The 15,315-nt window shown below is 40.8% G+C and overlaps 1 protein-coding gene across 1 annotated transcript in view; it reads left to right on the top strand.

The window, feature by feature from the left end:
• The window catches only part of CUX2 (cut like homeobox 2), a 642,019-nt gene that overhangs the window by 459,310 nt on the left and 167,394 nt on the right, over window positions 1–15,315 (top strand). Inside the window, exon 5 of the mRNA XM_073564137.1 lies at window positions 576–716. Coding sequence (XP_073420238.1) covers window positions 576–716 — 141 coding nt within the window. The remainder of the gene's footprint in view (window positions 1–575; window positions 717–15,315) is intronic.

Consider the following 15,315-nt stretch of genomic DNA (forward strand, 5'->3'; position numbering starts at 1 on the left):
TCTGCTAATCAACACATAATCAAGCCTTCATCAAACACATGGGCCATACACACAGCGAACAAGTCCATAGGACAGTGTTCACACCACCAAAAGACTGAACCACAGAAAAACACAGCATAACAAACATATAAAAATACTCTGTTGTAAAATATATATATATATATATATATAAAACAGTAAACAGCAAGTGCTAGTAAAAAGATGATAACAAAACAGGATATTTAGTTGATATGTTTTTTGCAAAAAATGTACATTAAGCCGCTTTACCAAACATCAAGGTATACCCATATCAGAGCAGTCCCTAACCGATGTAGTACCTATATGAGAAGGATTCAGAAAGGTAATGTCCAATGTGGACACGCTGTGGAAGACGGCCTGTATTTGACAAATGTAATATAATTAACCTGATTAATATTGCTACAGTGGTGGATAATATTGAGACTTTAGCCTCTTTAGTTGCCTTATAACTACCGTATATTTTCTAGAATCTTTATAATTCTCATTATTACATGAGTTGTATGCGTCAAGGCCTAAATTTGTAAAAACATTGATTATTACACCCTATATCCATACAGACCCAGCGCCATTACTAGAAGCAGCACGTGGTTTAGAAGACCGGCTACAGCAACTTCAATGCATAGAGCCCGAGAATAAAGCTGTGAAGGAAATCTGCCGACATTGGAAGAAGTATTCTGACTTTTTCTCTACAACTAAAGGTATTTGCACAGGTGCATGGTCACTTGCATCTCCATTATCCCAATATTGTCCAAGTTTAAATGATTCTATGTAAAACTATATTTTCTTTAAAAACGATCTATCACTTGCTCCAAAAAACTAAGTAAAAATCAGACTGTTTTTTTCCATTTTGTGCTGCTTCACTCCATTGCAGAGATATTTATATTTGTTACTTTGGGAGTGTAGTATGTGAAATCTCTGTTTGCAGACCACCTGGGCATATCTTCAGCGTCTTCTCTGGAGGCTGTGAGTTTTCACTCCTCCTTTCCAGACACTGTGATTGGCAGCATCTGGGAGGAAAGGGTGAAAACGCACGCTCTCCAGAGAAGACTCTGAAGAAACGTCTAGTTGATCTTCAAACAGAGATGTCACATTCTGCGCTCTAAAAGCAACAAGTATAAATATCTATGCAATGGATTGAAACAGCATAAAACAGGAAGAATTAGGGGAGTTCAGGGATTTTTACAAGATGTATAACTCCTAGGAAGTCCTGGGAAATCTAGGACAGTTGGCAACTATGATTTTTTTTTAGACCACTGATGGTCAACCCATCACATTATATTAGCCTCCAACCCAATACATCCCATAAATCCATGTGGACAGCTCAGTAGAATTATTAACCAAAGATATCCCTAAGAAAAGAAATTTCCGCATTTGTATGTAATAATAAGATACTGTCCTTGGTAGTAACAGGATTTATGGCCCAAGGCCCATGGTAATTGCAGTTTTATGCTGTGTATTACTAAACTTCCTTGGAGATTATGACCAGGTAAACATTTTTTTTGTTCCTATTATCAGCCTGTTATATTTGCAGTTGCCATAAGATGGTAAAACTGCACTGATTTGTACTGCAGATGATAGATTTATTGTAGTGAGTGTTTCAATTGATGTTTTAAATATGTGTTGTCGGCGAAGGAAATTGATTATTCTGACAAAACGTAGAAGTAAGCAAAGATACAAAAGTTGATAATGCACCTCTTCATAGAAATTATAATTAGCATAATTAACAAATGGGAACCTTAATGCATCGTGTGTCCATACAGAAGGTGGTTTAATGCAGGGCGAGGGGTCAGTACAGGTAATATTGACAGACATATGTAACACATTCAAGATGCACCAGTTTTAGAGCAGAACAAGAGTAAAACATAGGCTCCATTTATTCCTGAGGTTTTGGCTTCTGTTTATCACAATGCTGTGCCGGACAGACACTAGCAACACCCGATAGACTCCTTTTATTTATAAAGGGGTCCATTAGGTTTTGCTACAATGCTCATCATTCATCGTTTTCGCCGTCCTATTTGTTGCCGGTGTGCTATTTTTCTGTCAAAAACAACCGAATCTGTAGCAAATGCTCCACATGCGAAAGACATTTTGCCAAATTTTTTTCAAACCAGTGTTATTAATTTAAATAGAAATTGCAGAAATCCCTATGCTTGAATGTAATTATTTTTTTCAGTTGCAGAAATTTCATTAACAAGCCTGCAAGGTTTGGGCATACATTGGTGCTGAAAAGTTGGTGAACCCTTCATGATATTCTATATTTTTTTAATAAATTTGACCTAAATTTTAAAACAAGTATATAAAAGTAGAAAAAGGGAACAAAATTAAAAAAAAAGTCAAAACTATTTTTTCATTTTTTTTTTTTATTTGAAAATGATCCAATATCGCATGTCTATAAGTGACAAAAGTATGTGAACCTTTAGGATTATCAGATAATGTGAAGGTGAAATTAGGTGTTTTCAAACAATCGGATGCAGGTGTGAGTGGACGACCTGTTTTATTTAAAGGGGTTGTCTAAATCAATAAGTCTGCAGTTACTATGTGTGACTGCAGACTTAAGAATCTACCCAGCTCACACTGGTTTCCGACCTGAGTGACTGCAGACTTATTAACTTGGACCAGACAACCCTTTTAAAGAACAGGGATTTAGTAAAGTCTTAACTTCACAACACATGTTTGTTGAAATGTACCATGGCAAAAATAAAATAGATTTCTGAGGACTTCAGATGGAAAATTGTTTATGCTGATCAGGCTAGAAAAAAAGTTACAAAACCATCTATAAAAAGTTTGGACTCCAACAATTCACAATCAGACAGACTGTGCACAAATGGAAGAAATTGAAGACCATTAATCTACTTCCAAGAAGTGGTCGACCATCAAAGATCACTTCAAAAGTAAGTTATATAAAAATCTATCAGATCTCAATCGAACCCGAGATATATTCTAAATAACCAAAGGTCTCTTTGTCAGAGTTAATGTTCATGAATCCATCATAAAGAGGACACTGAACAATAATGATGTGCATAGCATGATTGCAAGAAGAAGTCACTGCTCTCCAAAAATAATATTGTTGCCTGTCTACCATTTGCTGCAAATCACCTGGACAACCCAGATGCAGGTGCATCTCACAAAATAAGAATATCATCAAAATTTTAATTTATTTCAGTTCTTCAATACAAAAAGTGAAAAATCGTTTATTATATAGAGTCATTACAAACCGAATGATCTATTTCAAGTGTTTGTTTCTGTTAATGTTGATGATTATGCTTTACAGCCAGTGAAAACCCAAAAGTCATTATCTCAGTAAATTAGAATACTTGATAACACCAGTTTGAATGATTTTAAAATCCGAAATGTTGGCCTATTGAAATGTATGTTCAGTAAATGCACTCAATACTTGGTTGAGACTTCTTTTGCATCAATTACTGCATCAATGCTGCGTGGCATGGAGGCAATCAGCCTGTGGCACTGCTGAGGTGTTATGGATGCCCAGGTTGCTTTGATAGCAGCCTTCAGCTTGTCTGCATTGTTGGGTCTGGTGTCTCTCATCTTTCTCTTGACAATACCCCATAGATTCTCTATGGGGTTAAGGTCAGGTGAGTTTGCAGGCCAATCAAGCACAATGATACTGTTGTTTTTAAACCAGGTATTAGTACTTTTGGCAGTGTGGACAGGTGGCAAGTCCTGCTGGAGAAAGAAATTTCCATCTCCAAAAAGCTTGTCGGCAGAGGGAAGCATGAAGTGCACTAAAATTTCCTGGTAGACGGCTGCACTGACTTTGGTCTTGATAAAAACACAGTGTACCTAGACCAGCAGATGACATGGCTCCCCAAACCATCACTCAAGCAGCTTGGATTGTGTGTCTCTCCACTCTTCCTCCAGAGTCTGGGACCTTGATTTCCAAATTAAATTCAAAATTTACTTTCATCTGAAAACACCACCTTGGACCACTGAGCAACAGTCCAGTTCTTTTTCTCCTTGACCCAGATAAGATGCTTCTGGCGTTGTCTATTGGTCATGAGTGGCTTGACACAAGGAATGCGACAATTGTAGCCCATGTACTGGATTCGTCCGTGTGTGGTGGCTCTTGAAGCAATGGCTCCAGCAGCAGTCCACTCCTTGTGAATCTCCCCTAAAATTTTGAATGGCCTTTTTTTAACAATCCTTTCAAGGCCGCGGTTATCCCGGTTGCTTGTGCGCCTTTTTCTACCACACTTTTCCTTCCACTCAGCGTTCCATTAATATGCTTGGATACAGCACTTTGTGAACAGCCAGCTTCTTTAGCAATGACCTTTTGTGGCTTACCCTCCTTGTGGAGTGTGTCAATGACTGCCTTCTGGACATCTGTCAAGTCAGCAGTCTTCCCCATGATTGTGAAGCCTACTGAAACAGACTAAAGGGGCCCTTTTAAACACTTAGGAAGCCTTTGCAGGTGTTTTTTGTTAATTATTCTAATTTACTGAGATAATGACTTTTGGGTTTTCATTGGCTGTAAGCCATAATCATCAACATAAACAGAAATAAACACTTGAAATAGATCACTATTTGTAAAGAAGAACTGAAATAAATTAACTTTTTGATGATATTCTAATTTTGTGAGGAGTACCTGTAGCTATTGGAACTATGTTTTGTGGATGGATGAGACCAAAATAGAGCTTTTCAGTTTAAATGAGTAGCATTATGTTCAGAGAAAGAAAACTACTGCATTAGGCCATATGCACATGTTGAGTATTTTATGAGTTTTCTACTTCTGTATTTGTAAGCCAAAATCAGGAGTGGGTAAAAATTCAGAAGTGGTGCACAAGTTTTTATTATACTTTTCCTCTATCTGTTCCAATCCTGATTTTGACTTGCAAATGATGAGCTGAAAATCTCACCAGAGACTCAACATATACACTCACTGGCCACTTTATTAGGTACACCATGCTAGTAACGGGTTGGACCCCCTTTTGCCTTCAGAACTGCCTCAATTCTTCGTGGCAGAGATTCAACAAGGTGCTGGAAGCATTCCTCAGAGATTTTGGACCATATTGACATGATGGCATCACACAGTTGGCGCAGATTTGTCGGCTGCACATCCCTGATGCAAATCTCCCGTTCCACCACATCCCAAAGATGCTCTATTGGATTGAGATCTGGTGACTGAGGAGGCCATTTGAGTACAGTGAACTCATTGTCATGTTCAAGAAACCAATCTGAGATGATTCGAGCTTTATGACATGGCGCATTATCCTGCTGAAAGTAGCCATCAGATGCCTGTTCTTAGCTGAGAGGAGTGGTACCCAGTGTGGTCTTCTGCTGCTGTAGCCCATCTGCCTCAAAGTTCGACGCACTGTGCGTTCAGAGATGCTCTTCTGCCTACCTTGGTTGTAACGGGTGGCAATTTGAGTCACTGTTGCCTTTCTATCAGCTCGAACCAGTATGCCCATTCTCCTCTGACCTCTGGCATCAACAAGGCATTTCCGGCCACAGAACTGCCGCTCACTGGATTTTTTTTCTTTTTCGGACCATTCTCTGTAAACCCTAGAGATGGTTGTGCGTGAAAATCCCAGTAGATCAGCAGTTTCTGAAATACTCAGACCAGCCCTTCTGGCACCAACAATCTTGCCACGTTCAAAGGCACTCAAATCACCTTTCTTCCCCATACTGATGCTCGGTTTGAACTGCAGGAGATTGTCTTGACCATGTCTACATGCCTAAATGCACTGAGTTGCCGCCATGTGATTGGCTGATTAGAAATTAAGTCTTAACACACAGTTGGACAGGTGTACCTAATAAAGTGGCCAGTGAGTGTACATGTGACCTTAGAGTATAAAAAACTCATACCTTCTGTGAAACATGATGGTAGTCTTATAGTTTGGTTCTGCTTTGCTCCATCAGGATTCACAATGTGTCGACATCATTAATGGAATAATTAATTCTAAATTCTTTCAGCATATCTTAAAGGAAAATATAAGAGCACCTCTATATAAGCTGAGTCTCAAGAGAACATGGATCATGCAGCATGAGGACGACCCAAAGCAAACAAATCGTTCTATAAAAAATTTGTTATAGAGGAATAAAGTTAAAGTTTTGGAATGGCCAAATCATAGCCCTGACTCCTGACCCTAATCCTATAGAAATGTTGAGGAAGGACCTAAAGTGTGCAGGTCATGGGAGAAAATCCACCAACATAACAGAGTTGAAGCTGTTTTGTAGCGAGGAATGGGCTAAAATTTATTCAAACTGATGTGCAGGGCTAATCAACAATTACCAGAAAAGTTTAGATGCCGTTATAGCGGCTTAAGGGGGTAACACCAGATACTGAAAGCAAAGGTTCACATATTTTTCCTGCTCACAGACATGAAATTGGATAATTTTCATCAGTTAAAAAATTGATAAGTCTAATATTTTTGACTAGTTTGTATCTCTTTATCTACATTGATGACTTGTGTGAAAATCTGATGTAGTTACAGGTCAAATTTATGCAGAAATATAACAAAATTCTGAAGGATTCACAATCTTTCGAGCACCACTATATCTTTACAGATTTAAATTCTGAAGATCATCTGGCAGATATGTGGGTAGATCATTGTCTTGTCCTTTTATTAAGTACTTCTATCTACTCTTTTACCTTCTTTTTTCCACGCTGGATGCATTCTCATTCGTGGGAAGAACAAGAGAGCAATTCTAATAAGAAAAATATGCCTCCTTGGACAGGTCTTACCTAAGCATGTCTTATCATTACTGTATAAAGAGATGAGAAACTGCCTCACAAATCTGACTTTGCTTTTCTCTTAAAGGGAATGTCCAATAAAGCTATTCACCTGCAGCTATAGGGTTAACCTGCAGGATAATAGCGTTATGGAGTTGTCCAGCTGCAGTACAGAAAGTGCGGCTCCCGGGAGAAAATGGACTTCATTTGTCCAGGGAGCTGCCGGCTTTCAGTCATGCAGGAATGTCCGAAGCAATTAGTGTACAATTATAGCAATTACAGTCACTGGTCAGAGCACTGAGAGCTATGGCTATAAGCAGAGCCTGGCACTGATTGACAGTAGGCTCCACTGTGCATCTGTACAGAGCCAGCTGTCAGTCAGTGCTGGTACATGTTTACAGCTGACGTTCTCAGTGCTGTGAGCAGTGACTTTAATTGCTCTGGGATCATCTGCATGACTGAAAGCCGGCAGCTCCCAGTTCTGCGGACCGCCACCTTCATAATGCAGATTGTAGATTAAACCAATATCTGCAGGTTAATAGCGTTATCAGACATGGCAGGTACAGTTTAATGAAACACTAAGGTCAAATGTCTGTTCTGATCTTCACTAAGAGCTACCTTTAGAAGTTTCAAAGGCTCGACTTCAAGAAAAGGCTTTAAAAAATATTAACCAAATCTTCACTGTTTCATAGTTTCTAACTAAAGTAAAGGATTTTATCCTGAAATAATAAATTCGTATATTTGCTACTTAGCAAAATTACAACTATACTCATCAACATTTAAATTGCAACTCCAAGAAGGAAAAATAGTAGAATTATGGAAATCACAGGATCGATAGACATGTTACTTATATACAAGTTACTTAAAAAAGGAAACAAAACTTTCAAAACATCTAGATATTCAGTATTGCGTGTGAGCATCACAAGCAGATCTCCTTGCACTTACGCGCTTTGGCATGTTATCATTAATGATATGAATGGTTGTCTGAGGAATGTTCTTCCACGCTACATGCACTGTGGCATGTAAAACAATAATGATTTCCCAGATCTGCTCAATGGGAGACAAGTCCGAAAATGATGCAGCCCATGGTAGTATGTTCAAGCCACGCAGGCTGCTTAAAGTACCAGGGGCAACAATGTTCCGCGTTTTATATTGTCGACAAATGGCTCCTGGGACACTTTGGAGAAACGGCCCTACCATTGGTTCCACGACTGATTTATTCTGTATTGCAAGTAAAATTGAGCATCACATACAAAGTCTAAACAGCATCTCGGCAAACCATTAGTAGACATTTACGCAACATTGGACTACGAGCCAGATGTTCAGCTACCAGATTTTCCATTAACCTTGTCGCAGCTGCTATGAAGAGCTACCATGGTGCATAGCAAGAAGGAAATAGAGTTTGGATTGTAGATAAAGCTTTTTGAACAATGAGTCCTACTTTTGTTTTGGATACAAAAATAGTTGTAAACCAAGTGCACAACGCAGTGAAGAGGCCTTCATGATGGGACATCACACTGGACCTCATAGTCTTCATTCAGGTGCACTAACTGCATTGGCATTACATTGATTTGGTTGTGGACCCAGTAGTACAGCCATTTTTCTAAAGCATTCCAGGAGCCATTTTTCAACACTAACACCACAGGCTGAATGTTGCTTGTGCTACTGTGAGCAACCTGTGTGCTATTATCATTCTACCAAGGCCTGCAGCGTTTCCGGCCTTTTCTCCCATCAAGCACAACTGTGACATCATTACTGTAGTCAGCAATTGTCCAGGGGACTGCCAGCATTGGATCTTGATTTGTTTGCCCAAGTGCATTCGTCGTGTTAGAACATTCCTCAATTTTCCATTTTTGCACTTTTGTTTTTTACTCCCTCTATTCTAAGGGCCCCGTCACACACAGCGAGATCGCTGATTTTGTGACGCATCAGCCATATCTCCAACGATATCGCTGTGTGTAACGGGGATCAGCGACCGGCCCCCCCTGCCGGGTATCGCTGATCGTGCACGATAGTCCTGGGACATTTTTCGATCGTTGGTCTCCCACTGGCCAGCACTCATCGCTGCGTGTGGCAGAGAGAGACCAGCGATCAGCGACGCTGGACGCTGGTTTCCAACGGAAACATCGGGTAGCTAAGAGCCGCACGGCTCTTGGATACCCACTGTTTACCCTTGATACCAGCGCACGCTGGTATCTAGGGTAAACAGCGGATATCCAAGAGCCACACTGCTCTTAGTTAACCGATGTTTATGTTGGATACCAGCGTGCACGCTGGTATCTAGGGTAAACAGCGGGTATCCAAGAGCCGCGCAGCTCTTAGATACCCGCTGTTGACATTAGAAACCAGCTTGCTCACTGGTCCTGATCGCTGGAGGGGCTGTCTATGTGACAGCTCACCAGCGATCAGCCTAATGATGTCCCAGCGATCCCATTCATGTCGGATCGTTGGTGGGATCGCTGGGACAGGGCCTTAAGAGCCATAACTTTTTAATTTTTCTGTGACTTCTGTTTTTTATTGTGGGACGAGTTGTACTATTGAATGACAATGACACCATCCATTTTATCATGTGGAAAGTGAGAACAAACGCAGGCTATGCAAAATAGCAGACAATTCCGCAATTGTCTTTTGGATTTTTTATTTACAGTGTTCATTTTACAGTAAAAATGACCTGGCATTATGATGCCCCAGGTTAGTACAATTACGGTGATGCCAAACATATATAGTTTTTGTTTTCTTTATGTGGTGAAAAAAAATTCAGATTTTAAAAATTAAATAAATTAATAAATTTTTCCTTGTGTCTCCATTTTCCGAGAGCTGTAAGATTTTCAATTTTCAGGAGAGGTTGCTGTGTGAGGGCATGTTATTTGTGCCCAGAGCCAATGTTTTTATTGATACTATTTTGGGGTTGGTATGATGTTTTAATCAACTCTTATTACATTTTTGTGCTGTTGCAGTGGCCGAAAAACTTCAGTTCTAATGTTTTGATTTTTAGGCGCCATCCTACCACTGACGTGGGTTGCAACACATACAGTGCTACACAGATTTTATGTATGCAGATTCCCCAGCAATCTGCACCATTCTAATGAAGGTCTGGATTCAGCCCCATCAGCACATTGTAAATGCCGCTATCACTGATTGACAGCGGCATTTAACAGGTTAACAGCCACGGACAGAGCTTGGACCCACACGCAGCTGTTAGTGGCAGACGATGGCTGGCAGAGATGCCGACGCAGCTTCTGTGCCCACATCAAAGTCAGGGAGCCAACCTATGACGTACCAGTATGTCATATGTCGGGAACGAGTTGATAACCTCATTTATACTAGCTAAGGAGTATAAGTGCTTGTATTCCTACACAAGGTGCAAATGCTTAATATTGAATAACTCGAGATGTTTTGTTCCTACTTCATCACTCGCATATCAGTAGCATGCTATCGATCCAGTGATTTCCATAACTCCTCAACTTTTCCTTCTTGGTGCTGCAATTTCAATGTTATTTGTGCTCTGTTTCTGGAAAATGCCTTATATTATTGCATAGGGGTGAATGCACTCCAGAGTAAGAACTGTATCTCATGTTATTATATTAGTTCTGTGCTTACATATTTCTTGTCAAAGTTCCAAGCTTAACTCCAATAGTGCAGTATCTCACCAATGTGGCTATATATGCTTTCAAGATTAAAGGGGTAATTACATGCCATGCTATAAATTAGTGCCATATTTCTGTTATGCCATCGCTTTCTGTACAGATGAGGTACAACCTCTGGAGCCCCGAATCCCTAGAATAAAGAAGATATAGCACTGAGTCCTTTTCAGGATTTTAGTCTAGTTTCACACTAGCGTTTATTCCACGCAGTGCACGGCGCCGCTAAGCCCCGCCCCCTACCGGCTCCCTGCCCGCCCCATCCGGTCATCGCACCCTATGCTAAAGATAGGGTGCGCAGATCGCATGCGTCCATGTGCGATAGTAGGCGGTGATGACCGGATGGGGCGGGCAGGGAGCCGGCAGGGGGCAGGGCTTAGCGGCGCCATGCACTGCGTGGAATAAACACTAGTGTGAAACTAGCCTTACACAGTTCCCAAGTCATCTGCTGTGCAGTGAACTGCAGCACTGCCTAATTTAAGTGAACTGGATAACGAGGGTCCAGTGTACTGCAAAAAATAATAATGGAACTAAAGCAGCAATCCAACTCCTTCATTCTCAGGATCCATGTGGGTCTAAAATGTCAGACACCCCCGAATGTATATTGGTTGGAAATAGTCCTTTTATGAAGAAAAAATAGACTTATTGTTTCAAGTTCAATATGATCTCTTATGTCCTAAAACATTATTTACATGCAGATACAGGGTAAATCTGGAGGTAGTGTTAAAATCTTGCCTAGCTACCTTACTGAAGAAATGGATACAGGTAGAAAATGAATTTATATTCGCCCTGCACTTGCTCACCACCAATCATAGACGCAAGCATGGGGCGGCTACAGTCACTACACAGTAAGCGCAGCTGTAATCAATCCTCGGCACTTTGACAGCCTTCCTTCAGCATGTACAGTATGTGCACACTGGGCTGTCAATCAAAGTGCCGGAGAGTGATTAAAGCCATGCTCACATTATAGTGACCGACTGTAGACTATAACTTCTTCCTGCACCACCCCAGTGACTGAAAGTCTGTAGCTTCAGGGCGGTTCTAAGGTAATTTCCTCCCTGTAGCCGCTGCTCCAGTAAGTCAGCCTGGAAGGATTTTAATGCTTCTTACCTGCAGATTAATCCTTTTTGGACATAATAGATTCTGTTTAATTAATTCCTAATATTTCACCACACAGATACTAATGTTGGAAGTCAATTAAAGGAGTTTTCTCACCATGATAACTGGGTAAAACTGCAAATGCTTGTAAAAACTGCTGCAATTTACTGGCTATTAAAAAAATCTCAATTTCCAAGAAAGAAAGGATTTTTAATTTTAAGCTTCACTGCTTGCTGCCTAGGTTACTGACCACCTCTGAAGTCTGTAAGCAGCGCAGCGCTTGGAAACGCTTTGCTATAGATCTTGTAAGCGCTGCTCTGAAGCTGACTGGATTGCAGGATCAGGGTCAGCTTCATTACCATAGGTATTCTTCTGATGCTGGGAGAGCACACATATGGGGCGGCTGCGTGACCATGCTGCTAGTCCAAACTGTCAATCAAGCAGGAGCACACTGTCCCATGGAAAATAATAAGATGGGAGGCAGGGGAAAAGTACAGCTACATTTGTTAAATGAGGGTAATATATTATTTGCATGTAAGTGAACAGTGGGCCCCCAGAGACAAATTTACTGGTGACCCCATGGCATGCCAATCTGACCCTGCCTTTAAAACTTTAAAATATATTCTTATGCAGCAGATTTGATCCAATAATTTCTGCGATTATCAGATTCATCTGAATAAAGGTTGCAGAAAAGTTCACACGTTGCTGCAGAAATAAGTTGATTTTCATGTCTGAAACTGATTGAAATTGACAAAATTAGAACATACCTTGAAATCAGTTTGGTGGTTTCTCTTATGTATTTCTTAGCCATACTTATTATGTACACAGTTCATGTGTCAAACTACTTCCAGATTGCTGCCACTTCCGATTCCAGTGCCACTCTGAAGTCGTTTTGTCAGTGTTAGTCAATGACAGCCATGATGTGAGTCTCATAGTCTCAGATTGGGAAAGTGACCTGAGGTCCACACAGAACACATTGTGCGAGGCGGCTGGTCATAACTGTGCGGCAAAAGAGGACCAGACCTGCTCTGGGGATGGAAGAAGATGACAATCCACAATTTCACACACAACACTTCTTTTAGTTTTATTTTTATTAAACACAACTCCAATTTCTGATGCAGTTTTTGATCAAAAGCCAAGATTGGATTCAACAGGAAGGAGAAGTATCAGTGCTTCTTTTATATTTCACATACTATTGAATATACATATGGCTTCGGCTCAAAAACTACATCAACAACTGCAGTTTTTGTCCCCCCAAAAAATGTTCTATGTATAACCCTTTTAAGACTACATTCACACATCTGAGTAGAATGTACAGTTGTGGCCAAAAGTATTGACACCCCTGCAATTCTGTCAGATAATACTCAGTTTCTTCCTGAAAATGATTGCAATCACAAATTCTTTGGTATTATTATCTTCATTTAATTTGTCTTAAATGAAAAAACACAAAAGAGAATGAAGCAAAAAGCAAAACATTGATCATTTCACACAAAACTCCAAAAATGGGCCAGACAAAAGTATTGGCACCCTCAGCCTAATACTTGGTTGCACAACCTTTAGCCAAAATAACTGCGACCAACCGCTTCCGGTAACCATCAATGAGTTTCTTACAATGCTCTGCTGGAATTTTAGACCATTTTTCTTTGGCAAACTGCTCCAGGTCCCTGATATTTGAAGGGTGTCTTCTCCAAACTGCCATTTTAGATCTCTCCACAGGTGTTCTATGGGATTCAGGTCTGGACTCGTTGTTGGCCACCTTAAAAGTCTCCAGTGCTTTCTCTCAAACCATTTTCTAGTGCTTTTTGAAGTGTGTTTTGGGTCATTGTCCTGCTGGAAGACCCATGACCTCTGAGACCCAGTTTTCTCACACTGAGCTCTACATTATGCTGCAAAATTTGTTGGTAGTCTTCAGACTTCATAAAGCCATGCACACGGTCAAGCAGTCCAGTGCCAGAGGCAGCAAAGCAACCCCAAAACATCAGGGAACCTCCGCCATGTTTGAGTGTAGGGACCGTGTTCTTTTCTTTGAATGCCTCTTTTTTTCTCCTGTAAACTCTATGTTGATGCGTTTGCCCAAAAAGCTCTACTTTTGTCTCATCTGACGAGAGAACATTCTTCCAAAACGTTTTAGGCTTTTTTAGGTAAGTTTTGGCAAACTCCAGTTTGGCTTTTTTATGTCTCGGTGTAAGAAGTAGGGTCTTCCTGGGTCTCCTACCATACAGTCCCTTTTCATTCAGACGCCGACGGATAGTACGGGTTGACACTGTTGTACCCTCGGACTGCAGGGCAGCTTGAACTTGTTTGGATGTTAGTCGAGGTTCTTTATCCAACATCCGCACAATCTTGCGTTGAAATCTCTTGTCAATTTTTCTTTTCCGTCCACATCTAGGGAGGTTAGCCACAGTGCCATGGGCTTTAAACTTCTTGATGACACTGCGCACGGTAAACACAGGAGCATTCTTGTCTTTGGAGATGGACTTGTAGCCTTGAGATTGCTCATGCTTCCTCACAATTTGGTTTCTCAAGTCCTCAGACAGTTCTTTGGTCGTCTTTCTTTTCTCCATGCTCAATGTGGTACACATAAGGACACAGGACAGAGGTTGAGTCAACTTTAATCCATGTCGACTGGCTGCAAGTGTGATCTAGTTATTGCCAACACCTGTTAGGTGCCACAGGTAAGTTACAGGTGCTGTTAATTACACAAATTAGAGAAGCATCACATGATTTTTCGAACAGTGCCAATACTTTTGTCCACCCTCTTTTTTACGTTTGGTGTGGAATTATATCCAATTTGGCTTTAGGACAATTCTTTTTGTGTTTTTTCATTTAAGACAAATTAAATGAAGATAATAATACCAAAGAATTTGTGTTTGCAATCATTTTCAGGAAGAAACTGAGTATTATCTGAAAAAATTGCAGGGGTGTCAATACTTTTGGCCACAACTGTATATTTTCACTCATCCTTTAAAATCATGGGTTCGAGGGTGAGATCTGTGAGGCTCAGAGCAGGTCCTATTCTCATGCAATTTGCAGATTAGTCTTGGCCATTCAAGTCTGTGGGGATCCATGAGACATGGAGGAAATCAGAAGGCCTCCGATTCACTTACGGTTTGTGTCCATATCTCAGGGATCTGTTCCTTAGTGATAACTTTAAAGAGGTTGTCCACTACTAGGACAAGCCCTTCTTAAACTAAATGTTTAGCCCCGATAACATAATATAGCCTATACTCACCTTCTGTGCCGGTTCTGTTCCCTCGGGGTTGGTGCTCGCTGTCCTGAGGCGGTGATGCGCTGTTATGACATGTGACTCCCGGCGCCCAATTAGCGCTTTTGGATAAACTGAACATGAAGAGGAAGCCAGGGATCAGATGCAGCCCAGACTTCCACTTCATGATCAGTTTGTCTGAAGGCGGAGACAGTGATGCCAGCGCTGATTGGGCGCCAGGCGTCACAACACCGCATCACAGCCTCGGGGAGCTTGAGTGCTGACATGGCGCTGGCATGGGAGGTGAGTATAGGCTTTATTATGTTATCGGGCATAACATTTAGTTTAAGAAGGGGTTGTCCTAGTAGTGAACAACCCCTTTAAACAAATGTGACTATCCAAGCGTTTTATATCAGCTTGGAAACATGCAGATCTCTAAGTGAAGAAAAATGGCAACAGCTAGGATGAATCCTGAGGTAAAATTTATCCGTTTCTCTCAAAAGGGAGCAGTCACACAGATGTATGAATGTAGCCTTATGATTAGTTATACCAGCCATATTTTCTAGTCTGTATTATAAATGCTGCCTTGATCATGGCCTTGTGACCTGAACTGATATTTGCTTATGATGCTGTTAGTTCTGGTAATGACACCTGTTGACTAG

Source organism: Dendrobates tinctorius, unplaced genomic scaffold (genome assembly GCF_039654945.1).
Source record: "Dendrobates tinctorius isolate UK_male_01 unplaced genomic scaffold, ASM3965494v1 ptg000003l, whole genome shotgun sequence".
NCBI lineage: Eukaryota > Metazoa > Chordata > Amphibia > Anura > Dendrobatidae > Dendrobates > Dendrobates tinctorius.